Raw genomic sequence first — 26,195 nt, 5'->3', positions numbered from 1 at the left:
CAGGGTCACCCCACACTTTTTGCCTTCCACCTCCCCTTTTTGCTGTATTCATTTGTGTTGTTTTTAGTTCTAACTTATGGCGCGCAGAGGGGTTCAAGCATACCATGTTGCGCAACGAGAACTGGAGGGTATAGTGGGGTATGCGACACGGTTGGTATGTGCACGCAGCGGTTCGGGGAAACAGAGCCATTGGACGACAGGACCAGAGTGGGTATTGAGTGTGAGGGGGAGCCTCCGGGAGCAACTGACAGGGCCTTTCAAGAGTTGTGGGAGGGGGGGAGGTGGGTGTTGATGTTAAGTTTGGTGATTTTTAAAGACGAAAACTTTGTGCTCCCACATAGGGACTGGACTATAAGAATATGCATGGTGGGCAGCAGTCATGTTTAGAGATATTGCACTCTGGTATGTATATGACAGCGATACCCGACCTCCGGGATGTGGGAAATGCTGAGACATGCAATGAACATTGGATGCAAAGCAGCCGGCCCTAAGGGTTGTAGGCGAGTAGATGTGAACGCCACCCTGATTATTCACTCTAAAATAAATAAATAAATTTAAAAAAATTGTGTTGTCTTTAGGACTCTGGGGACTTTATTTACCACTGCTAACCAGTGCTAAAGTGCATGTGCTCTCTGCTTAAAACATGGTAATATTGATTTACCCACAATTGGCATATTTTATTTACTAATACGTGCCTAATAAAGTGCACTACATGTGCCCAGGGCCTGTAAATTGAATGCTACTAGTGGGCCTGCAACGCTGATTGTGTCACCCATTTAAGTAACCCTTTAAACATGCCTCAGGCCTCCCACAGCAGAGGCTGTGTGTGTAGTTTTAAACTGCCATGTCGACCTGGCGAGTTAAGTCTCTTGTCAGGCCCAAATGTTCCTTTTTAATACGTATGAGTCACCCTTAAGGTAGACTTTAGATAGCCCAAGCAGAAGGTGAAATGTATTTAAAAGGTAGGACATGTACTTTACGTTTGAAATGTATTAGTAGTGAAAAACTCTTGAATTCATTTTATGCAAGGCTTATCTCTCCCATAGGATAACATTGACATTAGCTTATTACATTTTATAAGTGTAATTTCCAATTGAGAGAGATCGGACCCCCAAGTTTGGTGTCTCTGGAATCACAATTTGAAATCAAAACTTATGGTTAAGTCAGATTTTAATTTGCAATTCTTTAAATGCCACTTTTAGAAAGTTGGCATTTTCTTACTTTAGCCATCTGGTGCCTGCTGCCTGACTCTGATTGCATGTCTGGGTTGGGTGACAGCTGGGATTTGTGGATTCCCTTTAGACAGCAACACACAAAGGGAGCTTAAGTGTGACCTGATGGGAGGGAGGAGCTGGACACAGCCTAACACTTACACCTGAATTGACTGTGTCCTGTTCCCACACAAAGGGCTGCATACCCCTTAAAGTGAGTCTGGAGACAGGGCAGGAAAGATAGGGACGTTGTGCACTTCAAAGGCATCTCTTTGAAGTCTCCCCCACTTCAAAGGCCCAACTGGGTATGTGTATTGGACCTCAGACACCACCACTTATGTAGACTTCTGGAACTGTGGATACACTGCCAGGAAGAAGGACTGCTGTGCTGCTGAAGGACTGCTTTCTTGTTGTGCTGGCCTGCTGCTCTCCTTGCCTACGGAAGAAGAATTGGACCTGCAACCCTCATCTTGAACACAGGATCCCAGAATGACTCAAATAGCTAGTCTGCTGGCCTCCTTATCTGAGCCTCAGGGACATAGCAGGCTCTCCTCAGCTCCTGGATATGTCTTCAATGAGTTTCTGACCCCCAAGAGGAACCTGTCAGGTCCCTTGGGTGGATTTTCAGCTCTTGAAAGTCAAGCTTTTGGGCTCTTTGCGAAAGCACATGGGCCCTGTGGTGTCGGGCCTCAGGCCCAAATGAGGATAATAATCGACACAGACACCAAGTGGTAGAGTGCAGTAACTGGCCACGAGCGTGTGCACCCGGGCCCTTTCATTGGCACGGCCAAGTCACTCGTGACACCCGTGATGGATGCGTGTGGGGGTGCAAGTGTGTCCAGCCCTCAAAATAGTGGCTGGGAGTACAACTTCCTGCCAGACACTAGAACGTGTCCCGCAGGACACTACATTCCTCCCCAACTTTATTGAAGAACAAACAAAACGTTAGTCCAACCTGTGGAGACAAAACAAACAATTAACTAAACACCACAGGGTCCATCAGTCTTCTGAGACAGGTGGCAGGAAGATGTCAGACGTGGTCTGATGACTCTGCCTGCAGTAGTACCTTCTCTGTGGGCACTCGTAGTTTAACCTGAAGGGTTCAGGACACGACCGCTGGCTTGGAGATGTCCGCTGCATACCGTCAGTTTACTTGTGATGACATGTCTTGCAGCCTTGCATGGTTTCCACTTTGCTGACGTGGGTGATGGTCTGTGGTGAATTCTAACAGTTCTTTCAATGGGATGCGTCATGAACATGGATGGAGTTCATGGTGACGGTTCGTGGAGGTGTTGCCTGATCAATTGTCTCTGTGGATCCTCTTGGCTGCAACCGGTAGGGGAGAAGTCTCTTTTCACTCTCCTGCCTGGGCAGGCCCGTTGTCGGGGTTGCTGTGGGACTGCAGGAGGGCTGCGCTGGGGCCGCTTGTGTGCCGACTGGAGGCAGCTGCAGGACCACTGAGGAGCCGTTACTTAGTCGCATGCACAACCCTCGAGGGTGGATGGTTCTTGGCCGATACTTGCTCTTGCTGCCGCGGGTCAGGAGTATGCCAGGTTCACAGGTAGCCTCTGGTCTCTTTTTTTGGCTGGTGTGGCAACGGCGTAGGACTTCAGTCCACCAATACTCTGGGAGTGGTGTTTGACGCATGTGCTGAGGGCTGGCGTGATGGCGGTTGCCGGCCATGTGATGAGTCGGGATGACAGGTGGTGGTGACTTGCTAGGAGAGTCGGATGTCAGGAGGGAATTAGCAGCCAGGTGTCCCCACCTTGCTGAGGTTGATCTTCGGTGGCGGCTTGACACGTAGAGTGTGCAGATCCTCTCTAGCCTGGCTTGGGGCCACTGCTGACTCCATCCTGAGGTGGTGTGAGGAAAGACACTCGGTGATAATCTTCACCCATGGCATCTGCAGTCAGGAGCAGGGATGCCATTTGACTTAGACTCCTGACACTCTGGGATGGACGGTCGCCTGGGGAAACGTTGGGATGAGACGCGGTTTGCGCTTGCTGCAGCTTATGTTCGGTTCTCCCGTGAGGCTGTATCCAGGGACATCGGTCCGCCTTGGTGGCTGTCTGGCGTGTCAGGGTGTGCTCTTGGCTTGCTGTGCGAGTCCTCGGTCTTCTTCCTTTGTTGGTCTGTTCAGCCCACCTGTGTTCATCCGGTTTTCGGGGTGACGGGGCTGTCACTTTCTTCTTTCTTCGAGGGAGTTGTGCTTGGACCTCGAGGCAGCGCTGTCGTGGCGCCGGCTTCTGCCTTCACTCCAGCGTGCTCCTTGCTTGCTGGGCGACACCCGAAATGCCGTCCTGTGCAGTGTGGCGAGGCCCCAGCTAGATGGTGCCCTCAAGCGCTGACCTGCGATCCCCACAGCAGCAGTGGTTCTGAGATTGCCGCCCGCGCTCCAGCGCGGCCTAGAGCAGGCGAGTCATGCACTGGGGCGCTTCTCTACTGGTGGCAGTGTCTCTTCGTTGCGCCGCTTGGTGCCCTGTAGCTTCGCGGTAGCCGTGCTGTGCGCAGCAGACTACAGAAGTTCTGGAGGGGCTGGGGCGGGCTGCACACCCCACTGGCGCAGTAGAGCTGCCTGCTTGCAGGTAGGGGCTGCATGTCACGCACCGCTTCTGTTTTCAGCTGTGTGAGGTACGCTCTGCCTTTTGGCGCTGCCAGCGCTCTTGGGTGCCTTTGACCGCCGGCCTGCTCTGTCAGCAGCGCTCTTCTTTTCACGCTCTTTTGTGTCGCAGTAAGGTGGGCCCGCTCTACACACTCATACAGGTGCTGCATGAGACGGGCCAGGGAGCGTGGTCCCTCGTCGTGCTACTGGGCCGCGATGCTTCCTTAAGCCAGCCTCTGCCGCACACTTGCCCAGGGACAGTCAGTGAAGCGGGGATCTCTGTGGGTTGTATGACCTCCTGCTCAGCAGTGGTGGGACGACTCTCTTTGTTGCTGCCCGGTGAGGGTCACACGGCCTCTTGATCATGGCAGTGCCAGCTTGAGCGTGGCAGCGGGCACATTGCTGGGTTGGCAGGGAGTTCGTACTCTCACCAGGATAGATGGGGTAGGCGACGGCCAGTCTCCATTCGCTCCTCCTTAAAAGCAGAGGGCTGTGTCACGGTGTCGAGCCCGATCTTCTCCGCACTAGCGGGCGTCCGGAGGCGGCATGGTGGGGATGTCATACCCTTTGTTACATTCCCTCTCAATGATGGATGAAGGTGGGGGCTGTGCAGCGAGTGTGCGGGGGTCAGACCTGCCTCATCGCCATTCTGGTGTCGGACCTCAGGCCAATATGAGGATAATAATCGACACAGACACCAGGTGGTAGAGTGAAGTAACTGGCCACGAGCATATGCACCCGGGCCCTTTTATTGGCGGGGCCACGTCCCTCGTGACACCCGTGATGGATGCGTGTGGGGGTGCAAGTGTGTTCAACCCTCAAGGGAGTGGCTGGGAGTACAACTTCCTGCCAGACACTAGAACGTGTCCCGCAGGACACTACAGGCCCGTTCGCTCTGAAACCTCGTTGCTTGCACAGAGATCCAGCCCGAGTGGCTGCAAGTTCATCTCTTCACACAGCAAGTATCGCCAGTTGCGACCGCGATGCTCCAGCCCGTCCGTCTATGACGCCCAGTGGTTCTTCACAGCCCACGGACTACAGGCAGCAATGCTTTCCGTGCTCCCGGCAAATTTCTTCCCGGGGAATGGGACTCTCGGCACAATTCTTGAGATGGTAAAACTTCAGTTGGGCTTATTTAGGACTGTATCTGAGCCACACTCCATCGTGGCCAGCCTAAACTGTTTAATTTGACCTGGACTAGACCAATTAGATATTGCTGGTTGAAGCTTTATGATTTTAAGCATTATTTAACAGTTTATCCTTTAAAAATTCATAACTCTGGTTCTACAAATTAGATTTTTGTCATTTTGGACCTGTTTTGATCATTAAATGAAGCTCAATTTTTCTTATCTGGAATCTCTTTGAGTGATGTTTTCACTCTTTAACTATTTGAAGTGTTGCACAAATACTTTACACGTTGCCTCTTTAGTTAAGCCTGACTGCTCTGTGCGAAGCTACCCTAGGGTGAGAAAAGGTTAATTATCTCTTAAGATTTATGCTATGTTACAAGGTCTTGCAAATATCTCCAAAACTGTGTCTCTTGGAAAAGCAGCCTTGAATTAGTTTTGGGACAAGGTTTAATTCAGCACTGTAGCATGTCTTTGATTGTTTATAAAGTTAATTAATGTATTACTTTTGGACTTTTCTACGACCATTTCTCGTCGAAACTTTAAACAACCACCAATCAATCCTGAATACAACAACTAGACTCGATCTGAACAAATCATGGAAGATTTGACAAATGCATTTCTGAAAACCCAATGTTTCACAGCTTTCTGAAGAGTGGGAGGTCTCCTATTTCCTTAGGCCACCGACTAAACTACTCCAGGGAGAAAGGTGCCTTACGGTAACATTGTTACTTGCTGATGCTTCTTTGTTGTTTGATTTCACAAGATGTTCATTAAAACTGTCAATAATGGTTGATGGTTTTTCGTGTTTATTTCAAACAATAACCTTATGTGAAAAACAAAGGTGAAATTGAGGGTAAAGAAGGTCGAGCACAGCCGCCTAGTTCCAAAACGTGCATGTGCTGAATCAAGATGATGAACGTATTTTCAGATAACTGTTGTAACTTGAAAAGCCTCCAAATCCTCACTGTTTGATAATTGCATGTCGGAAATTCAATACATTTTCTCGATAAGACTATAGTTGGCATATTCGTGTTTCTCCAAAGGCAGCCTTGTACAATAAATAATAAAGACATTTTAAAACAGTTGGTATTGAGGTGGGGCACTCTCAATTCAAGACGTTAAAAGGAAACATAGCTAGGCATATACTCGTCCACAGGTAAAGGTAATGCACCTGCTTGGATATGAGGATGGATATGGCGTTGCTTTTGATGGAGATCCTCGTGTGCTACTGCTCAACGGGATCCGGCTTGGGTACCAGTTCCCATCTGGCCCAGCAGTCTCCCCTCAGCAGCATCTTGCAGCCGCTCCTGCTTCCGGAGGCGATGATTTGCTGCAGATGACATCAGCAGTGGATGCTGGAGGAGAGACGGATCCGGCTTGAGTTTCTCCTCCCAAGGTCCCAGCCCCGGCTCCCCCACTATAAAAGCCTGCCAGTCTCTCCCCTCCGATCTCACTCCCCGCGCCGCCGCCGCCGCTCGCGCTTGCTTGCCTGGTGTGATTTTGGGAAGCCGCACATTCGGGAACATCGCAGACGAAGGAGGAGAGGAGCAGGCGGGTGGGCAGGATGTCGGCTGTGGCGGTGGAACCGGGACCGGAGACGGAGCCCTCATGTAGCCCCCTGAACCCTGCCATTTCGCCCAGCTTGTCCCATCGTTTTCTCGACAGCAGATTCTACCTTCTGGTGGTGGTGGGGGAGATAGTGACTGACGACCACTTGAGATGTGCCATTGCAAGCATTGAGAGAGGTAAGCGAGAGCAGAGCCAGGGCAGAGGGCTTCTTTACCATGCTTCTGGAATGGGCGAGGCACCTCACGGGACGCGCACACCAGCAGCCCTGCTCTTCTGTGCCTTGCTTGCAGTTGTCAGTATAACCACTCCTTCCATCCTGCAGAACATAGAATGAAGAACATGCTTCCGTCGCCTGTTGTGGTATCATTATTTTACTTTGTGGGTAAAACAAATCGCTACAACGAAGACTGGCAAGGGAACAGCTGCTGCAACCACTCCCTTTTCAGTGGAAGGAAAATTGGTCAACTGCAGATCTGATGATGGTTGGCAGCAGAAGAGCCCAGCCCCCTCTAGTGCTCCAGCTTCTGATAAAAATAAATATAGCAAGCTACGTGCACACAGTGGAAAATAAGCAGGCATGCATATAGAATGTATCGTACTTAAAATGCACAACTGTGGAGGGGAAGTAAAATCAGAACATGAAGGGCAATGTATTTATTCTAAGGTTTGAGATGTGTCTTAACAAGATTTATCTTACGCGTTTAGTCTATATTATGTGCGCAAAGGATAAAGAACCATTTTATTAATCTGACGAAGGTTACATTTATATCTTGCTTTTGTTTTTCTCAAGTGAGGAAATCGTTTTATAATGAAATGAGCTGAAACAAAGGATGATTCTGGGTGGGGTTCTCTGTCCTGTAGTGTGTTGGTAACGATGCAACATTACGGTCTTACATACTGTTTTACATTGTATACCCGGTGTTTTATTGCAAGTGGTGGTATGCCTACCTGCGCATCCTGTTCATGCAAGGGCACGACCGCGCACTATGCACTTGTGGAAGGGGGTTGGGGGGGGGGGCGGGGTCCTCTGTGACTGCTTTGCTTTTTTTGCCCCCATTGCTAATGTTACCCTTCATTCTGTTACCGCCACAGTTGGCTTTTTTCTGTTGCTAATATTATCTTCATTGTTGACGTTATACAAATTACTCTACAATGGCTCCGATTGCAATGTTTAGCCCAAATACCGGGGTCATCCATATTCTTGTAATATCGCACTTGGCAGTGTTGACAGTGTCTCAATGCTGTTGTTTCTCAGTTGGTTCAGTTAGACCCATCAAAGGTATTATGACACTGCATTTGTTGGCACTATGACACAGGGCGTTCCCCAGGGGTCCAGGGCTCACCAGCTGTGACTGGCGACCACCCATCCTCCTCAGGCAGCATCTGCCCAGATACCGGCATGTGGGCGTGGCGCAGTCCGCACTGCGGTCCCTACGGCAGCTCAGAGTAGACAAAGAGCGTTCACGCAGCCGATGAGAAAGAGATGAAGGACTGGGTAATTGTCACGAGCCTGTGACTAGAAATTGGAGAATGTAGCGGCCATGTTGGGGCTGGTTAATATTGCAGGTCAACCAATTGACTCATCAAAATAAATAAATAAATACTGTTCAATTGGATTTTGTGAGTATGAATGAACAACAAACGTGTCATCAATTAAAAAGATGATGCTGCAGGCGTACAACTAATATTATGTTGCTATACGTTTTTTTAATGGATTTTCCCCTTCGAATGATCAGTATAGTGTGCATTTGCTGGTTATTCAAACTAAGCTGTAGTCAGAGGCGAACCCTCACCTTAAGAGCTAGCGTGCCCATATTGTCAGAATCAAAAACCGGGACGGACATTGACGTAGAAGTAGGACTAAATGTTGTCACACCTCCCGGAGGCTACGTGCACACACAGTACAGCACCCAACAACATAGGATTAGACTGTACATCCCACAAACCTGTAAAAGCACCACAAATATGAACAAAAAAGCAGACTGGCATTCCAGGGGTTGTGCAAATTGTTCCATTTCAAAACACTTCGACTATCCTAGCAAAAAAGGAAGTCTCTTGTTGCCTCACATCACACATGACCAACTCTTCCCTCTTGTTTCCTTTGCATTCTAAGAAATGTAATCCTGTATTATAATCAGGGCCACTGCAATTATGCAATGTTGCAGCTGTAGCATATTCCACATAATCAGGGATTTGCTGCATTTGCTGCATAACCCATCATCTGCTGCATAATCTACATATTTTAACAAAAAAATGTTGTTTGTAGCTCAAACAGTTCAAAAGTTACTAAAGACCACAGCAACATGCATCGCCGCGCAGTAGAGAGCCCTTCGAAAAGGTTCTGTCATTTATTGCTGTATGTGGGTGTTAAACTAGTACTAATGAAGTGAAACCTTTGTCCAGACAGTGTGAACATGTGTAAAAATTACAAAATAATAAACTAATACTATCACAAAATGTGCCACATGACGACATATTTTCCTTTTGTTGTAGCATAATTTATTCAATCCTGCCACATAATTTGATCCTCACATGCCACATAATTCCACGGGCCCTCATTATAATAATAAAAAGATATTGCAAGTATCAGAAAGCTAATGAAAAAAGGGACTGGAAAATCTTTAGCATGTGTTTCTACTAGAGGTGTGGTGCTGGGAATGGAGAGATACCCAGATAGAAAGCATTTCAAAAGTTCCCTTTTCACAGTTCAGGTATAGAACTGCGCACACCTCTGTTAAATGAAACTGCCAAGGAAAAAAAAAATCCATCCCCCTTGCTGTAATAAGGCTAAGGTGCAGGCTTAGCCTTGGCCGATGGTCGTCTGTGACACTGATTTTCCACTGGTTAGAACCTTCTCTGCTGCATAAATGAGGTATATATCAGCAACTTCTGTCCCTGTGTCTGTCCTGGTTGTGATGAGAGGGTCTTGGTAACCTGAACATACACAGCAACATACACAGCACTGTAATTAATGTGTGCGCTCACCATCTCTCGAAAACTGCAACATTTATTTATTTGATTAAAAAGTGTTGGATGCCAGGGCAGTCCTTCGAAAAACGGGACTGTCTCTGCTAATCCTCGACAGCCTGTTCAAAGTTGTAAAATAATCTTACTGAAGGTGGTCACTAACTTCAATGGCTGTTAGGTATTTTGACCTTTGCAACGCTTTCATTTTAATTTACGCGTTTCTGGTTTGTTCCTAAAGGAATACATGCACAGAAACTTTGCATTGGTAAATAAAAACTTGTGCCATCCTCGCAATGAACTAAAGGTTGTGGAGCAATGCAAGGAGATTTCATTTGAAAATATATTCATTTTGAAGGGAAATAAGTCCAAGATTTTGGGTGTTGTTTGCTTACTTGGAATCATAGCTGCCAAGTTTCAAAGGTCAATACATGACTGGCTGCTCAAGTCCAGTATATATATTTGCACTCTGGGACCTGTAGTCCTGATTTTGCAATGAAACAAATAAGACTACAAGTATTAGAATGCAAAGAAAAAAATCTTGGCACGGAGTAGCTTTTTATGCATGGACTTGGTAACTTGACACGTATGTTGCACGTCTGTGTCCATTCTCTGGGTACTACGGCTACTCTCAGCAAAGGTAATCCTTTGACACCACATTTGGGGTAACATGGGAGTTAGACTCACTAGAATTTTAGTGGGTTAATACCACAGTCAAATGTGCAGGTGCATTGAGACGAAATGTCACGTGTGACCCACAGAATGCCCACACTCGTTTGCCCAAAGGTTCATGGAAAAGACCAGTGAGTGAGCAAATGTCTGAGACTCTAAGGCCATTGATCAATCACTTGTTTATTCATTTTGTATAGCACACAAGCTGCACCCGTTTGGCCCGAATAAAGCAGGAAATAAGTCCCAGAAAAATAGGAGGTGATCTAATTAACATAGGCAATAATATCACTTCAAGATTAGAAGGTCTATTGCAACCATAGTATACCGTAATTTGCAGTTGCGACTAAGCTACAAACTGTAATGCAAATAGGGAAGAAAATATATAATTTACAATGTATGTTTTTCACATTTATGTTAATCTGCCTGCCATTGCAACGCAGTAGATATTCGAGGCAATAATAAGTTACATTGTACAAATAGTGCATGTATTTATAATCATTCAATAATGCCTGGCATGCAGGAAAACACAAAGGAATGAAAAGTTTGTTTTAGGAAGCCTGGTACTGCTAATACCGTTTATATTTGGAATTCACCAGGCTATTATCAAGGATGACATATTATGTCAATGCCACTTATTTATGATACATTATGGAAAGGGTGCCATAGGACATGACTGCAGTTTTACATACTCAGGGGAATATTTATGAAGTGGTTTGCATCACGTTTGCACCATGTGACGTGGTACATGCACGACGCAAACCCAAAATGCAATTTATCAAGCCACTAAGCCACTTTGTGTGGCCCTGAGTGCCTTGATAAATCAGGACTAACGTAACGCTGCGCAAATCACTGCGTTGCCTTACGGTGCCCCAGCAAGGCATTCAATGGGCATTGCATGGGTGTTCCCACACAACTCCCATGGATTGTAACACAGTCCCAGTTTTACCATTACTGATAGATTTTGGAATGTGCCAAAAAGATGTGCCTTACCAGGGAAGGCGGACCGAGGATAAATATAATTGTATCTCCTCGTTACTTCCTCTTTCTATATCTGCTGCATTCTGCAGCCCATATAGCTATAGAAATATGTCTCAGAGGGGTGTTTTTGCAGGAAGGGGCCCCTTCCTGCACAAAAACAATCTTGCATGCAACAAAGGCACCCTTGCACCATTGTGCAAAGGTGTCTGTGCTGGCACTAGGCAGTCCACTATGTGCCAGTGCCGGGGAAAGGACAGGAATGTGCCGGATTGGCCGCATTCTTGCACTTTCCCTGTAACACAGAGCAGCCTTACTTTATTATAAATATGCCCCTCAGATAACAGAGGTGTTTGATAATTTTATGTTTTCATGAGCGCCTTGAAGCAGCCTCTTGACTGTGTGACTGCTATACAAAAACAAATAATGTCACAAATAGAAATGTGAAAAGAACATCTAGAATTTATTTTAACTATTGTAAATTACACATACATTACCCACATAATTAGGAGCAGTTTACCAACTAAAGTACTCAAAAAGACAAGATTTTAAAACTAAGGAGAGGCAAGTCCAGTTGGTACATTGAAAAGGGGCAGTTTCTCAATGAAGAATACAAATATTCTGCCTGTAAGTCGATAATACTTAATGCTCTGCACAGTGAGAGATGGCTTGCAAGTGCAGCCTTACTTGTGTTTATGACTCTCCTCACTTTAATGCTAGGACTATAGAAAACAGTCACCTGCCTCACCTGCCTCACCCCCTCCTCTGCTCACAGTGCTTCTTCCCTCAGCCAACTCTGACCTGGATGGACAATGGGAAAGATCCTGACTGGGTGTTGGGGCTCCTACCATAAAGTAATGGTGGAGCCTGGGCTTTATGCGCCGTTATAACCCGGCGCCTGTTTTGGTGTTTATAATTGAAAAAAACTGATACATCAATACTAGGGAATGCATACTAATCTCTAAGGCCTGCCTTTAATCCTCTGGTTACATAATGCCTATAATAAGGTGGCTTTTTGTGCTGTTCGACGGTGGAATATACTATGACTGTATCCATACGGGCCATTAATATGTGTCACACCTGGGTGGACTCCTTTTATAAACGTACTCCTCTGTCACTCCACAGTGGATGATGTGAGCGTAGGTTTGTTGCACAATGCCAATTGCTACAGGTTATAGCCTGTTACTCCTGGGTGGACTCCTTAAAACATATACAATGACTGGTGGTATGAAGTCCATTCCTATGGGATGTTCGCTGTCACATATGAAGGCATATAGAATGGTGGTGCCGGTGTTGCTCTGCTGTAGGCCCATCAGAACACATACTATAGCTGGTCAGATAACGATTGCTTCTGTATGGCTCCTCTGAGGGCCCATCAGAGGATACTATGGCTGGTTGCATAACCCCATTCTTATGTCTTGCTCCATGCTGAACTCATCAGACCATATACCAGGGCTATGTTGTATAACTGGCATTCCTGTGGGTTGCTTCTAGGCTGCTTCTGTTGGACTACAGTGCATATACTGCGGTTGATGCAAGATTGCTCCTCCCACAGGTAGCAGCCTCCACTGTTCCACTGCTGGACAATGCTCTATTCCCATAATTCATTGTTGTTTAAACTGTATGATGCAGACCACTGCAAACACGTTTGTGCTACACCCATGCATAGGCACACCACCACAGTTACTGAAACATGGTGTGAGTAATCTCTGCTATAAGGACATAAAAAACAAACACACGGAACTCACAACCTTTCTTTCTATCGATAAACTAGAATCTTACGCTTTCACGTGCAGTCTTTACTTTTTGCTTCGTAGATGCAGCAAAAACATAATAAGAGCACAACTCTGTTCCTCACGCCCAACATCAAAACACTAACCAACTATAGTTTACATGACAGGGCCACATTTTTTATTCAATGCCCTCCCACAGAGTAACATGCTGCCCATCTGCAAATGTGCTGCGGCAGCTCATTAGAGCTGTGAAGCACCATATGAATGCATTTATAATGCATTCAGGACCATAGCTGGCAGTAGTTCAGAAGGTGCAGTGGTAGCGCTGTGAGGGCAGTACTTAATTTGAGACGGTGGTGTCTGGTGCTCGGCACTGGCACTTAATGGCCAACATTGGCGATTGTGCCAGTCTGCTACGAGGTGGCGCACTGGCTAATTTAGAGATTTCCACAGTAACACTTCAATATATAATTCAATATACATTCAAAATGACTATTACCTGCCGCCCAAGCTATTCTTTAGGGGCCTGGAATAGTCTGAACTGTCACTGGTGTGTGTGGTGCTTAGTAGTTGTGTTGTTATTTACATTGACAGCACGGCAGGGGCACTGTGTGGTGCAAGCTGCAGTGGCCTCCTGGCGAGAGCCCTGGCACTTATGTTGTTGTAAATTAAGCACAGTGTGAGGGGCCCTCTGCGTCCCAATTATGCTTGTATTCCGAGGTCAGAAGGGCCCATTGTCTTTGCTTGCATCATGACCCATCACCCCCTTGTTTCACCTTTGGACACACTGTAGCATGCCTGCTTGTCAACCTTCCCTAAGCCAACTCAGTCTGTCCCATAGAGGGAAATGTAACCTTTTGCAAATGAATTTCAGCTTAGTGGATTTTTTTTAGAGGGATGATTAAGGAAATAAATACATTGTAATATTTAGTTCTCTTGGCACATCGATGAAGAGGGATAGTTGGTATATCACTGATTTTGTTTTTCTTAAGTATGTTTCTATGGCACCATCGCCACTCCCTTTGGCCAGGCACGCTGCACTCTTGACGTCCTCTCGCTGGATTCTATTGATGCGCGTGTTGACGCTGCCTTTACAGTCCCAGGTGAGCCCCGCGGTCTCCAAGGCTGCGTCACTGCTCTGCCGGGAAGCGTCTGAGCATGGAGCTCAGGCAGTGACGCGGGCTGTTTGGCGTCTTATTATATTTAAAAGACAAAGGGGGGTTATCATTGTTTTCGCTTCCAGTTATAGAAAAAGCTATCTGCCTTCTAGGAGCAGAGTATTTACAAAGCACTCGTATACATTTTACATGGATCAAATGTGAAGGGCCTGATAAAGCATGGTTGACTCCAGGGCCAGGCGTGAAATATGCCTCTCTGGCATCCCGCTTGGGCTCCAGTCCAGGGGGCTGTTTTTATAGGTGGGTGAGCTCTCGTGACCCAACCACCAAAGCCGCCGTGCCACCCTCTAGTCGCAGCAGCCTCCAGTTTGAGGCCGAATTCCGTATTTCTGCCGGGTCTGATTTGGATTTCCAGTCCGGCCATGGTTGACCTCCATAACTGGACACATTTTGGATCTTACACCTGAGAATCTTCATTTTAGCAGCGAGTATTTGTTTGCTATTATAACAGTTTTAAAAAGGGGGCTTGTGACTGGAGGGTTAGGGGAACACCATCAAAGCTATAGCAGCGTTCACTTGCATTATACCGGAATTCACAGCTACATATTCTTTAAGAACTTGCGATATCCAACAAGATTGCGTATTAAACATGCATCAAGTAGTATTAATAGATATGTAATCTATAATTTGCTCATTGTCGCGTATCAATAGGCTTGTATTTGGATGCTTTATGCATTTAAGTAATTATCAGACTAATACTTTCCCTCCCCATAATACATCACGTAACATTTGCTATGTCAAACAATTCAAACTTATTTATTTCACAAGGTTCTGAATGGATGGGAGAGAACTGGCTGAGACTCCTCATTGAAAAGATGCAGATACTGGTGACAGACGGCCAGCCTGTGGCCTTCTACCTAAGTATCCCCTCTCCGTTCTATTGCTGTAGTCCAGAATCTTGGAGTCAAACTTGAAACCAGTCGTAAGCTCGAAGCTCAAGTTTTTATAGCGGCTGTTCTTGCACCCACTAGATGCATTATCTTTGAAAACAATTTGCAATGCCTACTCTAGAGGGTTGACGTTTAGCAGTAGCTGCCCTTATGGTTGTTGGATATGATTACTGCAACTCGGCCTACCTTGGAATAAACAAAAAACCTAATGCATCCACTCCAATGTTTACAAAACAAGACTGCCCGATTCTTTCTTGTGCACCTTGGCTCTCGAGAGCTCCACCCTTACTAAATCAACTCATTGGCTTCTGATCCGCTTCAGGGTGATCTTCAAAGCCATGTGCCCAGTTCATCGATGCTTATATAGCAGCCCCCTACCATCCTGTCTTGGTGCATCTCTCCCTACCTGCCAGTCAGAGATCTCCGTTCATACTGTACTTTCTTGTTAAGCTCTCAACATTCTGTAAGACCACTAAAGATGGCAGCTCTTTTGTGCCTAGAAGTCTTAGTTTAGACTCTCGTCCAATGATGTTCAGTCTACTTCTTCTCACCTGTGTTTCGAAAACAACTGAAGACTTATTGCTTTGATTCATAGATCCCTTCAACAGCTTCTCAGTATTTCTCATCTTCCCACCACTAAGAGAGCCTCGGGATTTACAAAACCGTTGTAACACGACATTAAATATCATAGTATTCAACAAATGCAAATAAGTTTCACAGAGACACGGAAAGGAAAAATGTTATCATCCTATTATGTTTCCTCAAATCTAACATATTTTTGATTTGTTGTATGACACTCCATTCCTGTTGCTCAGCCTATAGACCTGTATGCTGTGTCAGCAATAAATGTCAACAACACGTTTTAAAATTGCTTCAGGAATAGCCATAAAGTATTCAGCTTAAGAAATTTGCTCTAAAATGAATGCCTTTTCACTTATCAAGCTGCTGTTTTTCCGTTGATTGGCGTAAGTTGGAGAGTTAAGGCCCTGTTGTCAATCCTTCAGCTTTTGGAGAGGTTACAGATTGAACTTGTTAAGGAATTAAAATTATCTCCCTACGAAGGAGAGAATTACCAGCAGCCATCTAAAATCTGCATAGTGTTTTGAAATGCGTGCTTTGCATCAGCTGCTGGAGTTACTGGCTGCACACTACCGTGGTGGTGCTGTGTCTTTGCGCACTTTCTCCGTACCTTTCTACCTTTGCTGATGCAACCACCCCCTCTTCTCTACACATCTCTCCTCTCTACCCCAATTTTAAGATGGTTTGCTGCTAATCTATTCTGGAGTAGTCTGTTATGGTCCTACCAATGTTTCAATTATATCGTGAGACTTTGGCTCCTTGATTCTGTTACTGTGTACAGCACGCTGACATCCCTGGTAGAAAAATGTAAATAAAATAAACAAATACATATGTTAGTGATTTTATGGCTGACCACGATGCTCAAAAGTCAATCATTTAAGCCGTCTCATTCGTTTCTTATGATGTCATCTGGGTCAAAAGAAATGATGTCATGTACTGGTTCGCTGTCATGTGATTGATTTCCTGTGATGTCATCATAGGCCGAAGGTCACGTGATGTTATTTCCAGTGCTGTCATTGTTATGCTAATTATTGCTTTTTAAGCCTGAAAAACCTTCTTCTTTTTTGTCATAGAATGTTGGCATGCATACTTAAGCGACAAATATCTCTGTCTGAGATCATAATGTATGTGGACATGACATAAACGTATACTCATATACCTCATTCTATTTCGCACTTACATTTATTAGAAATGCAGAGGCAACGAGCACGTACCTGTAGTGGACCAATATTTTGGGAAACAGTTTCCTGATTTATAGTGCATACACTTTGTTGACTCATAATGCTCAAGTCAGGAGACAGAAAATGGTGGCTGAATCACTTAATCATTAAAAATGTACCAGAGGGCCACAGCTATGTCACCCAGTCCCAAGACTATCGAAATTACAACAGAAAAAGGAGTTAATTATTAAATAGAAACACACACAAGCATAGATTGAAAAATCGAGGTCTCCCTCTGCTATTGGGGGCTTTGTTAGGACCTTAATCCATTGTTTGCGTTTTTTTCTTCATTCGAAACTAGACAAGTTCAACTGAAATCCCTGTTGACTGTTGTACCTTGGGAGTGGTAATAACACGAGACCAATTACTTGACATCTTGACCCAACTCGCCGCCATTTTCTGGAATGCGCTTTCTTTCTTGCCTGATTGACTATGTTTCTGCATTGTAACACATGTAAAATAGCACAAGATTGTCCTATAGATGCAAATGGCCTGCTTTCAATAAGACGCATAATGTTTTGTGTTTTTACAATTTCCAGACACTGATAACGTTGTTGCACAATTGAACTAAGGCAAAGGGGGCTAAAATGATTGCACAGGATCTCACAATGCGGTCAAAAGGAAAAGCAACGATTGGAACCAGGCCTCCCAATATCACAGCTGTCAGTTGGTGGATTATTGCATCCCTAGTCATTCCTCCAGGGAAAGCCTCTTGGCTTCCATCCATTGGCCTGCCTTGCGGGTGGGTTCTATCCACGCTGGTTTATTGGGTTGCTTTAGATTTTTAGGACACAGAGCTGTTGGCATCACTGCGACGAGAGGCAAATGACTCTGAATGGTAAAATAGTAAAATGTGTCATATGTGCGTGTGGGCTGGAGTTCATCAGTCTGGTGCTTCTGTTGATGCACTGGGGGGAAGTCGGCATTTTACATTTCAAAATATGTTTTCTGTGACCCAAAATCTCCCGTTTAAAATGTATCTTTAATGTATGGGAATTCGAATTTAGTGGCTCTAATCTCATTGCTCACAATGCACCTGTTTCCAGCCATGGTTGAGAGACTGATTTGCCGTTTAGTCCCATACATTTCCCCTCTATTTGATGACACGTCACACGAGGGTGTGGTTGCGCATAGCGATTCTCATTGGCTGCTCCTTCTGGGATTGTGGATGATATCATTTGGAGTGGCTTGAAACACCTGTTACCTTTACTGGATTGAGGCATAAAATTATAGGCATAAGTATATTTTTGCCATCAGAGAGTGATGGCCTAATCTACGCACTGCTTTGTAATCTGTGCTGTTCCTGTGCATTAGTTTGACCTCTTTTCAATTGTTATTCGTTTGCGTAGTGTATGTCATCTCTTGGGGTGTTACAGGGTAGTTTTGTGCTGTTTATACTTTAATTCAGAATGTGAGAAAACTCGATCATTGCTTTCGAGAATTATGTACAAAATCATTGAGAATACTGCTCTGAGACCCAGATAATGAAAGAATGTATTGCTGCATGCTCGCAAAGCTTGAAATGTGGAATGTTTGGAAATCTTTGTGGTTTTGTGACCTTGTCATATAATGTCATTGTGGATCTTATGAAGCAGGGATGTCCTGAGTGGCTTGAATTTAGCCAGAATTTCAGGATAACCCCAGAATATGTAAATGATTACCACTTAGATTAACTTTATGCATGATTGTCATATATGTATAAACTAAAATCTGATATGAACCCAGCCTTCGTGGACCAACATTGGACATCACTGTCAGAAAGGGCCTCTGTGGTGGAGCTAGTTTGGTAACATTGGCCCCTTTTCCCATACCTCGGCAATGAGCATGTGTGTTGTCGGACTCATTCTCGTCGACACTAGCCTTGTCCCTGGTGGCGTCTGGGGACGCCATTGGGCCACGTACTGACCTCAGACTCGTAAATGTTTACTGGATTTTTCATTTCTGTGAGTCGGTTGTTTTCGTTGCTGTGAATTAATTCACATTTGTCAAAAAACAACCAGCAGCTCCTTGAAAGGTGTTCATTAGCGTTCACACTCATTTGTTATTCGGCATATATGTTTCTTTTGTGTTTGTTTGCTTCATTTTTTGACCCTCATACCGACCTTCCCCTAATTAAACCCCTCCCCCAAGTCTTACCCTTGAATCTTGTGCGCCAAAGTCGGGCCTTGACGCTGTTGTCGTGGGCCGAATGCGGGTGTAGGAATGGCGGCCACAGCCCACCGTTGGGTAGTGAAAGGCAGAGGTAGGTGGGGTACGTGGGTTCCTCATATCCCTGGGCCTGCTTCACTAATGGAAGCCATGCACCTGACCATAAGCAGCTTCTCTCCACACCCAGACTTGCAGTGTTCCCTTTGGTGCTATAGTTTATGCATACAGCGCCAAGAAGGCTGCTATCCCCATTTGAGGGCTGTCCCCTCACAGCACCACCAGGCAGTGAGTTCAGCAGACCCTCTTTGTGTTTTGTCATGAATTGGCAGAATACTTTTAGGGACCGCAGCAAAACTACTGAAAAGACACAGGCCTGAGCTCAGGCCCAGAAGTGTCCAATCCATATCATTCCCTCTTCCTAGGTGGGGTCACCACACATTACAGCGGTGGCGTCTCCGAGGGACCCGCGCAAGGATTGTCGCTGGAGTAGGTGAAGGAGGATTTTGCCAGCTGTCCTACCCTGTGACATGTTTTATGCTTGGCAGTCTGACACCCTCCATAACTGGGGCAGCCCTGGCAGCTAGTTAGTACTGCCTTACCCAACAACCGGCCCTGTATCTCCTATTTTAATAATTCATTTACACAATTATTGGCCATGTCAGAACTATGCAGCTGTTTATAGCAGCTTGTAATTTATGCAGCATCTTTATGCACATAGTTTTGTATGGGACATTTGTTGTGTTCTGCTGCCAGCTCTTGTGTAGCACACTCCTGTCGGTTGTATGACCTCTGCATAGGTCTCACAGAGTAGAGTCATGCTGACCCGGAGGCCTTGTGTTTGGTCAGTGAAGAGTGGTCTGATCAATCCAGTTTTTATTGATGGTTTATATATTTGTAATTTGTGCACAGACGTGTGTGCCTTAGGACGTGCAGTATAATTCATTCCATAGGAGTGACTGGACAATTATTTTCGCCGAGTCATAATTGGTACTTATTACATCCATCTAAGAAGGATGAAAGGCTGAGTCAACCTTGCCAGGATATATAGGTTATGCAGATCACACGTGTAGCTCGTGGCACATGCTTATGTTGTCAGCTGTCTCATGCTTTATCACACCATTACTGACCTCGCTGACTCTCGGCTAATAAAGATTTTGAGAAGGAAAAGAAACAGTAGCATGGTTTATCAGAATTAGGCAAATTCATTTTAAGATACATTGTTAGATGAATACATTACTTTTTAGGACAGCTACAAATTAAACCTTGAACATTTTGTCAAAGCAGAAACTCTTCATATTCACTTAATAACAACTCAGTTGGATAGATGGGACTGCGGAGGTCACATGACGTTGCTTAAAGTGCATTAAATAAATTAAATCAACTCAAATCAAAATCATTTATTATACATCGCAAACCCAAAAAGGCGCAGATGAAAAGGGGATCGGAAATTAAAATAAAATCTGCATTGCCCACCTTAAGAAGTCTAGTTAAAGTTTGGGAGTTTATGGGAGACGCCACTGGTGATCAGTGTAGGCTTCTCAGCATAAGACAAGCATTGCTTCGATGGCCAAGCCAAGCTACCGCCCTGGCCGCATGATTCTGAATTCCCATTAGGCACCCTGAGATGTTTTGTGGGGGCACCCACAAGTCATAAAGCCAAGAGCCCATGGTTGCTCTTGCTTCTGTGGCTCGGTTTCCTTCTGATAACCAAGAACGGATCCTGGAAAGTAAGAGAACATGATGCCCATAGGAGATAGTCACTTGATTAGCCTTGCTCTCCCTGCTCAAGGAGATATCAACTCAACCCCTAAAGCTTTCCCTTCCTGGGAGTGCAAAATGAAAGAGTCACTCTAGGTCCAACTGCTAGGACCCTCTTCCAGTTTCACTCGCAACTGTGGAGGACCCACCAGTATGAGCTCTGTTTAGCTGGTGTTGAGGGCTAGATTGCTATCTCGCACCCATCCCTGGATGTCCTCCATCGGTGATGGTAATGCCTGGGTATCTGCATCAAAGTCTCCTTTCAAGGGGAACAGCAGCCGGGTTGCATCAGCATACAAAGGGAACCCTACACCTACGCTTCGACTACATCGTGCAAAGATTGCACGTATGCAATGAAGAGCACAGGGTTATGGAGAGTCCGGAGGAACTCCACATATCGATGCTACCACAGAAGTCCAGGTACCATCCTCAACTAAGTATTTTGAACAATCTGGCTCTCAGGTGAGCCGGGATTGCAGCACGCATGATTCTGGAAGATTTACTGATGACTCTAGCAGAAGAGACCTCCCAGAGTATTCTGAATAACTCTTTGGTCTGAATCCCACCCTCTGCCTATCTGACCGGTGCCGCTGTTTTACCGAGTCCTTCTCCATATCCAGTTGAGAGCTCTGGCATTTCTTAGCAGCAACTGAGATTTCAACTTTTAAAGATCTTCAGTACAGCAAGGCTGAGAGGGGCATGTCTAGAAGATCCTTTGGTATCAATTCTTACAAGAGTACAATGAAAGTACAAAGAGGGAGCAGGCTATGGTTTATTCACCAAAAGTATCAACTATGAATTATTTTGCAGTGTATGTCTTAAGGTCACCACATACAATGCTAATTGTAGCTTCTGACATTTTCTCATGAAAGTCTTCTGAGGGTATAGCTTAGCTCTGATAACATAGTCTAGTACAGTCTGTTCAGCTTATTAGACCGATTTCCGGCCTCTATATTGTTGTAGCCCAAGGTTTTATTTAATTACAGGATAGCCCAAGGTTTTATTTAATTACAGGACTTTCTTTCTAGGACAGCTGGGGTGACAAATACACACACAAAGTCACTCAGCTGTTACAAACACTTCCCAAACAAATGTCAGGCCTACTGTGTTTGCCAATGCTTGTTTCTTGTGCTTTTAAGAGCGGAATAGCCAGTCATACATTTCCTTCAGGGTGGCATTATATACACTCATTCATCCACATCTGCTCACTTTAAAAAGGTTTCAGAAGCCAGTTATAAAATATTCAACACCTTTAACTGGATTTAAACCATTGCTTTAAATGGAAATACAGAAGTGCAGGTACTCATCCTCTACAGTACCTGTTTGTTCTTGAGAAGTGCTGGTACTCTTACATTAAATGTATTGCAGCAGTGCTGAGAAATGCAGGTGCTCTCCGTTTCAAATTAAAGAAGTGCAGGTACTCAATACCGAACAGAACCTGCCCATTTAAAGCATTATTTAAACCAATGGCATGTGAGTGGTTAGTAACGATTCCCAAACTTTTTACACTACGATACACTTAACTCATTATTTAAAAAAGTCACACTGTCAGCGATGGCTCACCTATTGGTCACTTACAGGCTAAAATGACTAAAATAGGTTCGACAGCCATCATAGTAAAAGTAGTTATTCAGGATGAAGTGCTAATTAACGTGGGGCAGGCTCGTTACATGCGTACAGGATAACCAGGGTGTGTAAGACTGGGACTCACGCACTTGTTGTAGAGTCCCAATTTGGTGGTTGGTACGTGCCTCACAAATGGCTACACCCAAATGCCATTAAAAGAGGGGTAGTGTCAGTAGTTGGTGGTTCGTACCTCTTTAATAATGCATTGATTTATCGGAAATAATACCAAAAAGATATGTTGCGTTGGACAATAAATGAAATTTCTTTATTGTCTTGAAATAAACAAAGTAATGGTGCGACATGAACAACAAGAGCCGACACGTGTTTCGCCCTGTGGCCAGTTAGCCTGGGGCTTTTTCAAGGCTGATAAACATCACACATCAAGGGTCATGCAGATACGGTAAAAGTCAATTGTAGGTGAGAGAAGGAGAACGTGGTCTCTGCGATCGGCCAAGTCACTGCGGTCTGAGGAAGGTAATCTGATAAATCAATGCATAATTAAAGAGGTACAATCCTCCACCAACTACTGACACAGGCTCGTTAAATGCCCGTGGTTTACCCAGCAGTTACTTGATGAACAAAGTTTAGGATGATTTAACACCGGCTCAGTGCAAATTGTAAGAGCTCTCTGTTACCACACAGATGGGTCTGTATCCGAGGCAGTGGTTCAGTGCTGGTGGGGTTGGCCCAGGCTTGCATCCTTCTGAAGTTGAATGATTATAATTGATATAGGCAAACTGAATAGTCGCCAAATTAAAAAGGTAACGTTATATTTAGGACCATAAATGTACTGAACCTTTTAGGTTAATTCGAGGTGTGTCCCATGGATGTGTTCTGACCCATGTTTTGTTTCTGCTGTATATAAAAGGACTGAACTCATTTCTGATATCAAAGGTGAAGGATTTGCCCAAGGTGAAAATTGTTCCCGGTCTGGCATTGCTCTATGCTGATGATGCTGTTCTGCTTTTCCACACGCCGAATGGCCTTCGAGGGCTCATAGATAACTTTGAAATATAATGAAAATAGGATTTGTATAGCGTGCACTTACCAGAGGGTGTCAAGGTCTCAGTGGTACAAATACTGCAGATCTAAGACGGGGCAGAGATGCCTTTCTGGTTGAAAAGCCAGGTTTTAAGTGCCGTTCTGAATATCAGGAGATCTTTCTTGCTCTTCAGTTCTAAGGGGAGAGTGTTCCAGAGTCTGGCGGTGCCCGCCACAAAGCTTCTGCCTCCCCAGCAGGCTTTTTTAGATTTAGGGACTACTAAATTGAAAGCTGATGCTGAGCGCAATGTTCTAGATGGAATGTACGATCGGAAGCTTAGTTGAAAGTATTTGGGTCCGATGACCTTGAGTGCCTTAAAGGCAATGCATAAGGCTTTAAAGTCGGCCCATTTTTTTCACTGGAAGCCAGTGAAGGAGATCCAGGCCATAGGAGATTGACTCGTACCTGGGAATGACCAGCAGCCGCTGCATTTTGTAGAATCTGTAATTTCAGCGATTTTTCCTGAATGTTGTGAAAAAGCGCTTTGTAGTAATCAATTTTTGACATTATAAGGGTTGTGATAACGTTTTTTTGGAGGCCCAGGGGTAAAAAAGGGAAGATTTTCCTTAAGAGTTTAAGAACATAGAAAGTGGCCGATGTCAAAGTATTAATTTGGCCCTCAAAAGAAAGATTGTTATCATAGGTAATGCCTAGATTTTTGACTTTGGAAACAGTTATAGGTAAGGGGCCTAGTTCCAGTGGCCATCAGGTCTGAGACCAAAAATAAGTGTTTTTTCCAAAAAGTAAGACCTCCGTCTTACTGGAGTTGAGCTTTAAACAGTTTGAGGTCATCCATTTCTCAACTTGAATTAAACAATTGTGGAACCATATAGCTGTTTCCTCAGGATCACTGGCTATGGTTACGATAATTTTAGTGTCGTCAGTGTACAATACGACTGAGAAGCCAAAGGATTTAATAAGATTGGTGAGGGAAGTAACATGAATGTTAAAAAAGAGTAGGGCTCTAAGAAGAGCCCTATGGAACGCCGCAGGTGAGTGAAAAACAAGATGAATTAAAATCTTCAAGAGCTTCAAATTATTCTCGGTTTAAGAGAAAAGACTTGAGCAGTGTGAGTGCTAGGTCCCTAACACCAATGGCAGCTAGACGGTCTAGTAGAAATGTGTGGTTGACCGTGTCGAAGGCCACCGACAGGTCTAATAAAATTAGTGCTGCGCTGCCTCCTGTGTCTGAAGTCTGTCTAATTTGCTGTGAGGCTGTGATAAGAGCAAGTTCCGTGGTGGCTCCTAAAGCCGAACTGGGTAGAATTGAGTCCATGATTCTCGATGTAAGAAGTGAGTTCTGCGTTCATGGCTTTTTCCATGATTTTTGCTGGAAGTGGAAGTCTTGAGATCAGCCAATAGTTGTTAGCTTCTGCATTGTCCAGGCAAGGTTATTTCAGGACAGGGAGAACACAGGCACATTTCCATTTAGTAGCCCGTACAGATGATTTGATTGAAAATAGTGGTCAGATGTTCAGAAATAGTTTCAGGCACTAAGTGTGCTTTTTTGAGAGAGCAGGCATCAAGGGTGGAACCCGATTTTGTGGAGATGAGCAGCTTCTGGACTTGTTCTTGAGAAAGAGGTGAAAAAGACGGGCTTGGATCCTAACCTCTTTTATTTAAAGCTTTTGCACTCGAATCGGGAGTAGGCTCAAAAGAGCCATCGGGCGAGTCCTGGCATGTGAGTCTCAAGGTGCCATCCATGTCCCCTATATTTGTAACAGGATGATAGAGGGGTAAAAAGATTGTATCCTGCTTTCACCGTCTCCTGAAAGAATGAGGTTAGGCGATCACAAAAGATCTGACTAACATTAGTGTTTTTGTTTTCTTGAGGTTTAGAGAGTTTTACTTTATTGTTTTGAATAATTCTTCGGAGGAGTTTTTCAGTGCTTCACTTTTGCTAGTGAAGAAGAAAGTTTTTTCTTTGTTGATAAGATCTTTCTAGGTAACCAAGGAGCGTTTGTATGATTCTCTTTCTGTGGGGGCATAATTGAGCCTCCATTTTCATTGAAGTCTGAGGCAGGTCTGCTTCTGGAGTCTGAGGTTTTCCGAGAACCAAGGCTCAGACGGAGAGTTTCTATGGTTTTGTAGCTTTTTGACTAGGGCAATATAATTAAGAAATGAGTCAATCTATTGGTAATAAGAAGCTGCCGCTTTATCTAGAACTTGATAGCACTGTAGAGGGTTTAGTGCTAAAGATGCCTTAAAGAGTAGGCTGAAATGGTATGCCATAGGCAGGAGGATTTGCTAGTCTTGGGCTGGACAGTGTATTGGATGATCTGGATCTTAAAACTAACATTGCCAAAACACACTAGATGGTTTGTGGGCCATAAAGATGCAAAATCAGATCAGACCTATTAAGGGTAAAAAATCACAAAGGTTAGCGGATTCTCAAATACTGGGGTGACATTTGACTCACATAGTAATTAGTTGCTTTGTATTTCTAACTAAGGTCTTAGTTTCAACCATTCAGTTTGGGCCCTATTGGGACTGGCATTAAATGTTGAATGCAAGCCTGTCCCGTCTCAACTTGAAAATTATAAACTTACATTTCTTCCATGTGCGTCAGCTATATGGGCTTATCACGACTGTACCAAACTACAGAAGGATGAAAATAATTTCTGCAGGCGTAAGCTGGGTTTAGCGCGGTGTACCCCCTACTACTTTTTCCATGAGGATTTCAGCCTCACTTAAGTGGAAGATCGTATAAAACTTGCCCCACTTATTTTTTTAATCTCATTGTGGGAAAGCCAGCACGCCTCATTTAATTGTGATGTTATCACCGACTGTCTTGCCTGCGATTTTGGATATACAATCTGGTGGTTGGGTTATATTAAGAAAACCACAGAAGCAATGGGCAGATATGATCTTCATATGTCACCATCTTCATATGTCACC

The 26,195-nt window shown here is 44.7% G+C and overlaps 1 protein-coding gene across 1 annotated transcript in view; it reads left to right on the top strand.

Annotated features, from left to right (window-relative positions):
- The first annotated feature begins 6,281 nt into the window (after nt 1-6,281).
- Nucleotides 6,282-26,195, top strand: part of MAP1B (microtubule associated protein 1B) — a 440,549-nt gene continuing 420,635 nt past the window's right edge. The window contains exon 1 of the mRNA XM_085632354.1: nt 6,282-6,688. Within this exon, the coding sequence (XP_085488480.1) occupies nt 6,508-6,688 (181 nt within the window). The 5' untranslated portion in view covers nt 6,282-6,507. The remainder of the gene's footprint in view (nt 6,689-26,195) is intronic.

Source organism: Triturus cristatus, chromosome 2_1 (assembly GCF_964204655.1).
Source record: "Triturus cristatus chromosome 2_1, aTriCri1.1, whole genome shotgun sequence".
Lineage (NCBI taxonomy): Eukaryota > Metazoa > Chordata > Amphibia > Caudata > Salamandridae > Triturus > Triturus cristatus.
Note: the sequence above shows the minus strand (reverse complement) of the source record. Positions and strands in the feature narration are given on the sequence as shown.